Source organism: Pteropus alecto, unplaced genomic scaffold (assembly GCF_000325575.1).
Source record: "Pteropus alecto unplaced genomic scaffold, ASM32557v1 scaffold468, whole genome shotgun sequence".
NCBI lineage: Eukaryota > Metazoa > Chordata > Mammalia > Chiroptera > Pteropodidae > Pteropus > Pteropus alecto.
Window position 1 is genome coordinate 74,522 of NW_006441394.1, and position 9,958 is coordinate 84,479.

The 9,958-nt window shown below is 55.2% G+C and overlaps 1 protein-coding gene across 2 annotated transcripts in view; it reads right to left on the reverse strand.

Moving 5' to 3' along the window:
* Positions 1 to 2,832: 2,832 nt before the first annotated feature.
* ATG16L2 (autophagy related 16 like 2) overlaps positions 2,833 to 9,958 on the reverse strand; it is a 13,926-nt gene continuing 6,800 nt past the window's right edge. The window contains exons 5-18 of one of the 2 annotated variants that reach the window (XM_006918684.3): positions 9,554 to 9,805; positions 9,318 to 9,383; positions 8,849 to 8,968; positions 7,826 to 7,888; positions 7,111 to 7,219; positions 6,628 to 6,733; positions 5,875 to 5,945; positions 5,526 to 5,597; positions 5,292 to 5,412; positions 4,853 to 4,958; positions 4,020 to 4,169; positions 3,722 to 3,769; positions 3,499 to 3,600; positions 2,833 to 3,153 (exon numbers count right to left, since the gene is read on the reverse strand). In XM_006918684.3, the coding sequence (XP_006918746.1) occupies positions 3,066 to 3,153; positions 3,499 to 3,600; positions 3,722 to 3,769; positions 4,020 to 4,169; positions 4,853 to 4,958; positions 5,292 to 5,412; positions 5,526 to 5,597; positions 5,875 to 5,945; positions 6,628 to 6,733; positions 7,111 to 7,219; positions 7,826 to 7,888; positions 8,849 to 8,968; positions 9,318 to 9,383; positions 9,554 to 9,805 (1,474 nt within the window). In that variant the 3' untranslated portion in view covers positions 2,833 to 3,065. Of the gene's footprint in view, positions 3,154 to 3,498; positions 3,601 to 3,721; positions 3,770 to 4,019; positions 4,170 to 4,852; positions 4,959 to 5,291; positions 5,419 to 5,525; positions 5,598 to 5,874; positions 5,946 to 6,627; positions 6,734 to 7,110; positions 7,220 to 7,825; positions 7,889 to 8,848; positions 8,969 to 9,317; positions 9,384 to 9,553; positions 9,806 to 9,958 lie in introns of both variants that reach the window. The other variant, XM_025051600.1, reaches the window with a different exon arrangement.

The window sequence follows — 9,958 nt, forward strand, 5'->3', positions numbered from 1 at the left end:
TACACGAGGCCCTGTCCCAGCTCTGGGAGGCAGACCCTGAGTACCTAAGTACTGAAAACCTGGAGACAACTCAGTACTGAAAACCCGAATACTGAAAACTGAAAACCTGGAGAGGTGTTCAGCACCAGGGCTCTATCACCACTGAACAGGGACCGCAGGGACTAGGGGTGCAGACTTCCCAGCACCTGCCCCACTTAGCCTTTGCTGGCCCCTCTCCCTCCAGGCCCACCTCATTCCCTGGAACACCTTGGCCTGTCTCTGGCTCTACCAGGAAGCATTCCTTCCAAGGAAGTTCAGGTGTGCTCCCTGAGGTGAGGCAACTGTACCCCAAGGTGTGCTGTCAGATTTACCCATGAAGAAGGGGAGGCTTAAGGGGAACAGAGGGACCACTGTCCTAGGAATTGAGTCAGATCATTTCCCAAGGACCTATTCTGGGTTATTTAAGCAGTCTTCACTGCAGTCCTGTGAGGTACTTGCCCCAAATGGGGTGTAGCTGGTAACAGCCTCCTGTTCACCTCACTCCTTGGCCCTGCATGTCCCTCACTTCAAGGAACACTAACTCTCCAAGCTCAGGCCCAGGGCCCACAATGGGAAAGAAGATGGAGGGAGGGATTTAGGTTAGGCATAAAGCTAGAGTCACCCCCTGGCAAGAGGTATACCCTGAAGCCCTAACTGGGAGCCCAGATTCTCTGACATTTTGTTTTTAAAAAGTATAATAGTCATAATCCAGCTTTGCCAGCTGTGTGATCTCATATCACTTAGCCTCTCTGAGCCTCAATTTTGTCTCTGTGAAAGAGATATCTATAGTATAAGGTAGTTGGGAGGAACAATAAAATACTGCAAGAAAATCACAGAACACAAGGCCTGACACAAGCCCTGGGTAATGGTGGCTATTGGAAGCAATGGTCTTTCCAGCCATGAATTCTAGAAGGCGGCAGTGTGGCCTCTGCAGAGATTAGGCAGTGGTGACTCCTGGTGGCCACCGGGAGCCAGGGCATGAGGGCTGGGCCTTTGGGAATCTTAGATCTGAAGAATGCTGGACACCTAGTGTCTTCAACTGCACGACTTGCCAAGTCCTTGAGTAAGAGAATTTAGCCACTGAAACATTTCCTGAGGTTTTCTCTGTGCCAGCCTGATCCCAGGAAACACTTGATTCCCATCCTGGTCTCCTCCAAGAGCTCCCTGCTGAAAATGGAGGGAGGCAGACACAAATGGGAGCATGGGCCACAGGAGGCCCCTGGCCAGCCTGGCAGGTGAGAGAGGGCTTTCAGTGAGAGGATCCTGAAGGATAAAGGTGAATTAGGGCCTGGGAGGGAAGAGCACTGAGCATAGAAAAAAACACATGTAAGGCACAAGAGTAGCAAAAAAATAAAGATGCAGCTGAAATCAGCAGGGTAGCTACAGGTGCTCTGAAATGCATGCCAAGAAGTTTCTCTGTAGGCAGCATGGGAATGCCAGGGGGTTGCACATGTGACCATGACACCTTAGAAGGTCACCATGGCAGAGAGGACTGGGTGGGACGACAGCAGGTCTAGAAGTTGGCCTGTAGTGGCAGCAGGTATGGAAATGAGAGTTAGACACAGCGGCCCCAGGCCTTGATGCCAAGAGGATGTGGGGTGTGAGGAGAAGAGCTTATATCAGCAGGAGATGAGGCCCAGGAGGCAGCTGGATATGTAACCTAGAGCTTAGAGGAGAGCTGGGTGGCCAAGAGCTGTGAGTGATCTGGGCGTTAGCAGTGTAGATATGGGTGTTTAACCAACTCTTACATAGCCTTTGACATGTGCCAGAAGCTTTACATTAAATACTAACACGTGGAGTCCTTACGACCTTTGAGGAGGAAACTGAGGCACAGAAATGTTAAGTAACTTTCTCAAAACCATTCAGCTACTAAATAGTGGAACTGAGATTCATCCCCAGACAATCTGGCTGAGGAGTCCAGGCTTTTAGCTCTCTGTCGCCCATTCTGAAAATTGGGACTGGCAAAGAGTCCCCCAAGGAAGACTGCAAGATCATAAAGAAGGAGGCTGCGAGTTCTAGAGTAAATACTTTGATTAGCAGCTGAGTAGACCCCCAGAAGGCAGCCCCCATCATTCAAGGACGAAAATCCCCTCTGCTGCCTCATGACTGGCAATGACCGTCCTGCTGACTCCTCCACCATACCCCAGGTTGGTGAAGGAAGTAGGGTGCCCAGACTCTACCCTGTTGGGTCTGCCTTGTACTTCAGAGGCTTGTTGTGCAGAATATATGTGATGCCAATGTAAGTGAAAGCCCAGACCCAGGCCCAGCCCACCGCTGCCCTCCCAGACTCGCAGACAGACACACACAGGCTGTGCCCTGCCGCTCCAGGTTCTGCCTCTGGAGCAAGAACATGGCTATTCTAAAGGCAGACCTGGTATACCAAGTACTTGACATCACTCTCCAGTTTGTTAGGACACTTTCTACCAGGGCTCTTCTGGACTACTTCCCCTGCTCCCTCCTTGGACTCCCATGGTCCTTCTTCAGCCTCAGTCTACCCTGCATGCCTGAAGCAGGAGGGTCCAAGGTGTTGACTTGGCCTCAGGACCAGCTCAGACCAAAGGTGAAATTCTCATGGCTCTAAGAGCCACTGCCTTTTGCTGCCTCTGGGCTTTCTTCATGCTGTGTCCTCTTAGACTTGAACAGCACAGAGGCAGGACGAGCTCTGTCCAGCTCTGTAGAAGGAAGAAAGGGGGCCAAGCCCTGATCTTCTCAAGGCACCAGCCCAAACGTCTCTCTGTTCCCTAAATGCTGCAAAGAGTAAAGCAGATACCAGTTTAGATGCCACTTTTGGCAGAGAAAGTGAGGAGACAGAGATTAACATAAAAATACTGTAATCTCCACCAAACCACACTGTTTTTTTTTTTTTAAACAAACAGGCCAGGTCCTGCCAGGCCTTCGTCCCAACTAAATATCCTGAGGCCATCCCCCAACTCTCTACCCCCACCCCACCTGCCCGCTGGCCCTGGAACCAGATAGAGTAGTGGGAAGCTGTTCTCTGGCTTCAGACTTCGGACCGGAGCTCCAGCCCAGGCAGGAGGTTGTGCACACTAGTGCCAGAGCACAACCTTTCTGGCTTGGTCTACGCTCACCACATGGCTCCCGGAGTAGCACCAGGCCACGGCGTTGACAGCAGCACTGAGGAGAAGGAGGGCGAGGTTTCAGGGGTGCACCAGGAGCTGGGCCCGCAGCCTGGTGCTGCCCCTCATTACTGGACCTGGGCAGTTTGAGACCCTCTCTGAGCCCATTTCCTCACCTGTAGAATGGGCTCACAGGGCTGTGGTGAGGTGGAGCCAAGACCATGTGGAAAGGCACCTTGTGAACTGTGAAGGGCTCTGGGAAGTGGAATGTGTGGGAACGAGGGCTGGGGATTTCAGGGCCTAAGCGTGTCAGAACCTAGAATTGGCTCAGCAGGACTGGGGCTAGGGCAGCAATGGCCTTGAGGCTGGGGTGGGCAGGTGGACGGGTGGTGGCCATGCTCACCAGTGGGGTCCCCGTAGGCTCTTCTTCAATTTTCCAGTGTCTACATCCCAGATAAAAAGGGCTCCATCCCAGGAACCTGCGAGTGCATAGCTTCTGTCCGGACTATAGTGTTCACAGCAGAGCAAGAGAGGAGAAGATCAGAGGTGAGGACACACACACACACACTGACACACAGTCAAATTGGGGCACACTCGGGCAGAGGCATGTGCTTTCACAGACACACCTGAACACGGCTTTGGTCCAGTCAGAACCGCACTTGAAGCCATCAGCACTGAGGACAGAGAGTCAGATCACAATGGAGGTGGCCATCAGTCCCTGGCCTCAGCCAGAAATTTCAAGAGTTTCCTCTCTCCATCAAGGGTTTGGGCACCTCAGCAGGCCCTGGTTCAGAAAGGCCTCTAGGGAGGCCCCCCACCACCACCAAAAACCCTGTTGACAGGCCCTGGAGGGCCTTTTACAGGGGATGAGAGGCCTAGCTGCCCCAGCCGAAGCTACAGGATGAGTGGCCACAAGGCAGGTACCTGAACACCTGGCGGATATTGCTGACACGCAGGTCGATGACCTTGAGTGTATCATCACGAGAACAGCTGAGTAGATGCAGCTGATCATGGCTGAGGCTCAGGGAGGTGACCCGGCCTTGCACAGGAATGACCTGGATGCAGCGGGGCACCCTGAGGAGCAAGGCAGAGATGGGGATAAGGAGCAGCCCACCCTGACAGGGCCACTCATGACAAGCTAATGAAGTCCAGAGGCACTGCTGGTCTCAGAGTACAGGAGCAAGGCTGACAGGGACTAATCTCTCACTGCAGCCAGCCCCCTCCAACAGGAACTTAGGCAGCCCCTGACTCAAAGCTGAAGCCCCTGCAACACTTGGGTCACTAAACTAAGTGCCAGAGGGAAAGTAATGGAAGTCTGTCTTTACATGTGTGTGCGTGAGAGAGAAGGGTTTCAAACAGCAATCAGTACCCACCAGTAATGAGAAGCCTGAGACAGGCCAGGCACTGGATCCAGCCCTGGCTTTTATAAACCAATCAAACTTAATGTTGAGCTGTTAGATTAAAAAAAAAAACTAAAACTTGTGTTCCTTTTGATTAAAAATTGGTAACTAAATGTAAAAAAGGAGCTTCTGCATCTTGGTTGTCAAGGCTCAAGCAGAGTCCAGTGGTTGGACTGAGAGCCACTAAGGTGGCACAGGTCCCCCAGCTGAGCCTTCAAGGGGCTAAGCCCAGCACAGAGAGGCCATCACAGCTTCACTTCCCCGAGGTACCCTCCACAACTCCATGGCCAGAGAAAAGAAAGAGAAAGCAGGACCTCTGTCCCGATGCCTCTACTACCCATAGCCCACTCCTGTCACCTGCTGTCCCAGAACCGGATCTTCTGGTCATTGTGGCCACTAATGATGACATGGTCCCCACACACCACGTCATTACAGTAGGAAAGAACATTGATGGTCCTGGAGCCTAAGGAACAAGGAGAGCCCCAGTCTCAGAGGAGGGTTGTCAAGAGCCAGCCCACTAGACATATGAGAAGCCGAAGCCCAGGAGCCCCAGATGGGCAGTATCCTCCCAAAACTAGAACCTGGGATCCCCTGCTTCTCAGCCCAAAGCCTGTCACCAAGAAACTGGCAGAAAGCACCAATGGGAGCCAGAGAAGAAGGGACTTTGAGAAGTTTCACCCCAAATGCCTATGAATCTCAGAATCGCTCCTAGAGAGCAGGTTGAGGTCTCTTATGGCTCAGCTTTGTGGGGAGGGGGTCCCTAAAGGGTAGGGAGTGGGGTGGGGCTGGGCCTCACAGTAGGCACGGCCAAGGTCCCACTCCTTCACTGTCCGGTCTCGGCTCCCAGTCACCGCCTGATGCCGTGTTAGCTTGAATTTGGCAGCTGTCACCTTGTCTGTGTGTCCAGACAGTGTCTCCTGCCCCTCATCACAAATATAAATTAAGGGCATGGCCAAAACTCCATAACAACCCCCTTCCAGGCCAAAGCATGACCCCTGACCTCCAGGCTGCCTCCCCAATCAGACCTCACCTTGGACTGTGCCTCTCCCACCTTCCAGAGCTGAGCGGCCTGATTGTAAGTAGCTGCCAATACTTGGGAGCCCTAGAGAGATGGGAGTGGGAGAGGTCCTAGACCTGAGCCTGGCCAGAGGCAACATCCCTCAGGCCAAAGAGCTAGGGCAGGACTGCCTCTGAGCTTCCCATAGCCCAGGTCCCCTAGGCAGACCAAGGAGCCCCTGGGCCCAGGGAGGAGGATTTGTGTACGAGCCTAAAGGCTGGGTACTAGGATGCCCATGTGTTCCCGCAGGTCCTAGGGCCCCCACCTTCCTGGCAATGGAGACTGAGGGAGGTGGACATCCTATGCCACTCAGTGGACTCACCGAAGGGTCAAAGTCCACACTGGTGATGCTGCCGCCAGCTCCTTCAAGGGTGTGGTTGGCCTCCAGACGACCTGGGGGGACCAGAGGAAGGGACAGGTACAATGAGGTCACTAACCTCATGAAAATGAGAAGCTGGAACCAGGAGTGGGAAAATCAATCTTTCCCAAATTAGAGGACAGAATTGCTGGATCTGTTCTAGGGGCCTGGTTGAAGGCTGCACCTTCCCAAATTGCCAGCAGGGAGCCCCAGGGGAGCAGCTTGTCCTCTCAGAGGACTGGAAAGGACCAGAGAAAAAGGCCTGTCCCTAGGTCATGCAGCAAGCCAGGGCCAGGCCTCCTCTAAGAAGCCTCCAGGAGCCAGCTCTGACTCCCCAGTACACACCCCTCTACAGAGCCTAGGGTAGCTAACTAATGGTCTCCTGAGTTCTGAGAGCTCAAGTGATAACAGAAGTGGTCTGGTAGACACCAAGGACCTGCTCCTCAAGGGCAGACCCCTACCTCTCCTAACAGCAACCATCTGAGCTCAACCCTCCCTATCCTACAGGCCTAGACCCCAGGAACTGGGAGGCTCTACCCTTCTTCAGAACAGTGAGCCCAGAACTCTTGCCAAGGGGTCATCTGGCTACTGCCCACAAGACTGTTCCAGGTGAGGAAAAATAAAGAAATCCAAGACCTCTGCCCGCAAAGGAGCAAGCTGTGGGGCTGGGGGTTGGAGAGAAAGCACTGGGTTGGCCCACAGGACAGGGACCCTCACCTCCCACAACATTCCAGAGGTGGATGAGACGGTCAGCCCCTCCAGTGGCCAGGAGGCTGCTGTTGGGTCCAAAAAGAACAGCATTGACCTCAGAGAGGTGGGCATCCTGTGGAGAAAAGAGGAGGTTGGTGCCCCTGGTACTTGCCATGCAGGCCTCTTTGTACATGCTCACAGGCTCTCTCTAATGCGTGCCTATACACACCAGAGGGTCTTGTAACCTCTACGGAGACCCCTGCAGCAGCCAACCACCACGCTACCCTCTACTCCACAAACTGGCCTTCTGGTCTCTCAGCCTCCTGTCTCTCCTTCTCCAGTCCACACCCTCATTATAAAAGACTGAGGGGATCCCACCACAAGCTGTGGCAGAAAAACTCCCGATCCTGCCCAGGAGCCTAGCCCTGTTTTCCTGGCCTCTTCAGACCAGCCCTGGGACCCAAACTCCCCGTATGAGCACCGCAGGCATGTGGCCCAGCTCTTCCTTACCAGCACATCCTGAGCCCAGGTTGGAAGTCGGGCGGCCACACACACAGGGATGCTCTGGTATCGCTGCTCAGGGGCTCCCCCAATTGAGTGGCCTCTCCTCTTCTTGAAACTGGGGGTGGGGATCAGGAGGGAGTTCAGCAAGCCCTTCTGACAGGAGAGCCTCAAGCTCTCCTGAGGAGACAGCAACAACAGAAAGCAGACATGAAAGACGGCAGAACATGGCCAGGAGGTACAGCAAGCAAGGTCCCCAACCCAGCCTCTAACCCCTGTCAGTGTGGAGATGAAAGGAGCACAAAGAAAAGCACAGAAACAGGGCAAGGTAAGTGGATGCAGAGAAATCTTGGGGCTGGGGTTCCAGCCCTGGCCTTGACACTGCTGGCTCTGTGACCCTGAAAGATCCCCTGACATTTCTGAGCCTCAGTTTCCCAACTGAGTGGGAGTTCCTGTCTGCCCTCAGGCTAGCACTCTTGGTCCTCTGTGAGGAAACTGGATGAGGGACAGAACCTGGAGGATAGCCAAGCAGGGGCTCAAAATGAGGCCATGCACCCAGCTCCTGCCTCTGAGGCTCAGCAGAGAGACTCATGCAGACTGCTGGGCAAAACACGAATGGATAGACCAAGGCGCATACACAGACCAAGTCTGGACTCCAGGAGCCACATAGGGCTCCAAGGGGCCCCACCCTTTCATATACATGTCAGTGCACACACATACTTACTCCAGAAGCCCCTTCACCACATCAACACAGCGGGACAGCGTCAGAGAGGTGGCAGAGGCAGACCTGGGGCAAAATCGAGAGGCTAAGGAACTAGCTGGCAGGTGTGCAGAGAGCAGTCATTCATTTCTACACTCTGCCAAGGACTTGAGGGCTCTTAACTTCTTGAGCTCAGGATGAGAACTTGACTCCTCCAAGACCAGAGGAGCAGGATGACCCAGAGCAGTCCCAAGAAAGTGGAGGCAGGGAGGAAGTTGGCAATGAAGTGTCCCAAAGTTTCCTTCATGATAGTAAGAATCGCCTCACTGCCAAAGTACCTCCAACAAAAGTTCCTGAGACGCTTAGCTGAGGCCTGTGGAGGAGGTGGTGGTGAAGGTGCCCCCAGGCTGGGATAGCATAAGGTTGGGGGCAGGTGCATGGAGCAACTTAGGCCTGCTGAGTCCTCAAAAATGCCCAGGAGCTGTGTCCTGGGATGACTTGGCCCACAGGGCTGCCAAGGGCTTTGGGGACCAGTGTCTCATGCCCCTCCCCAAGTTCCTTCAGGCCTGGATACAGTAACCTGTAAGGAAGGGCTTGAGGAGAACTTTCAGGTTGGAGAACGTGGGGAAGGAGCTGCAGCCTCAATGCCAGGCAAATGAAGACAGATGCGGGGGTGGGGGGGGGGATGAGGGGAGGAGCCCAAGGACTGAATCCCCAATCAGGTCCAACCATGTGAACTCACATATCTCCACATGCTCAGATGTTCATACATACTCAAGTATGCTCATCCAGGCTTGCACACTCATGTGCTCTCATGTCCCTATGTATGCGAACACATGCCTGTGACAGCTGAGCCCAGGGCCTTCACCACAGTTTCTCTCCCTTTCACTAACCTGACACCCAACCCCAGTGGAGATCAAGCCTCCTGGGAAGCATGAGCTGTATTCCAGAATCTTCCCAAGGCCCCTCCCAACCCAAGAGGTGGCTTAAGGTCCTAGAGGAAGACTCTGGGGTGGGCCCAGCTTAAAGCGCTGGGACAGTCCTCACCTGAAGGCCCTCTTCTTCCACTTCTCACCAGCCTCACTATCCAGAAACTCTGGCTCAGCAGGCAGGGCTGGAGTCATCTCGGCCCCCTCCCTGATTCCATCTCCTAGGGTGTCTGGGTTCCTGGGAAAGGGAATGGAACTCAGGAAGGTGAACGGACCAAGCGAATTCCTCCCTGCCCCAGTGCCTGATATGGTGAAGAAGTGCCGACCCGGTAAGTGCACATGTGAAGGGCCCAACGTGTTGGCTCCTATGACCTCACGTGTCTACGTGTCCTGTGAGCTCGGTCTACATGGGGACCCGGGGACCGGGGGACCGTGGCTGTGCACACGTGGGGTCAGGTACATGAGTGACCGCAGGCAGGTGTGGGGCAGGGTAGAACTGGAGGCAACGGCCCGAAAGCAGGGAGAGAGCTCCAGAACACGAGGGGCAGAGCCAGTGGCTGAGGCTCCCGGCGCATCCCCACTCTTACTCGCTGATGCTCACTGTCCGCTTGGCGGCTTTCTTCAGCTCCTGGGATACCCGCGCCTGCTTGGCCCTGGGGGAGAAAATATTCCTAGGAGCCGGGAGCGGGACTCTGCCGCCTTCCTGCGAGGGCAAGGCCGGGTGGGTCCTTGTCCTGGGGAAGGTGCGTGGGAGTCCCGTTCACCTCCAAGACAAGGGGCGTGACCGCTCGCTTCCCCGAGGGGTGGGGCCTAGCGCTCTCACTTCTCCCGGCGCTCGTTGCGCAAGTTGCGCTCCGCAGCGGCGCGCGCCTTGCGCTGCACCAGCCTCTCCAGCAGGTCTTGCGCCTCTTCCTCGAGCCTGCGCAATGCCGCCTCCTGGAGTCCAGCGTGCGCGCGCAGCGCCTCATAGGCCGCCCGCTGAGCCGCGTTCCGCGCCTGCAGAGCGTCCACCTGCTGAGCGTGCTGCACCCGCGCCTCCTGCAGCTGTGTCACGCGGGCCTCCAGAGCCGCCAGCCTGGAGCAGGAGCAAACCAACATCACTGCCCAGGGGGATCGGGTCTCAGAGCTGGGGCAGACTTGCCCGTGGCCACGCGCCAGCCAGGCGGCTAAAGCAAGTCTCCCACCCAGCCTTCCCTCCTCAACTCCTGCGGCTCCGGGAGTTTGGGGA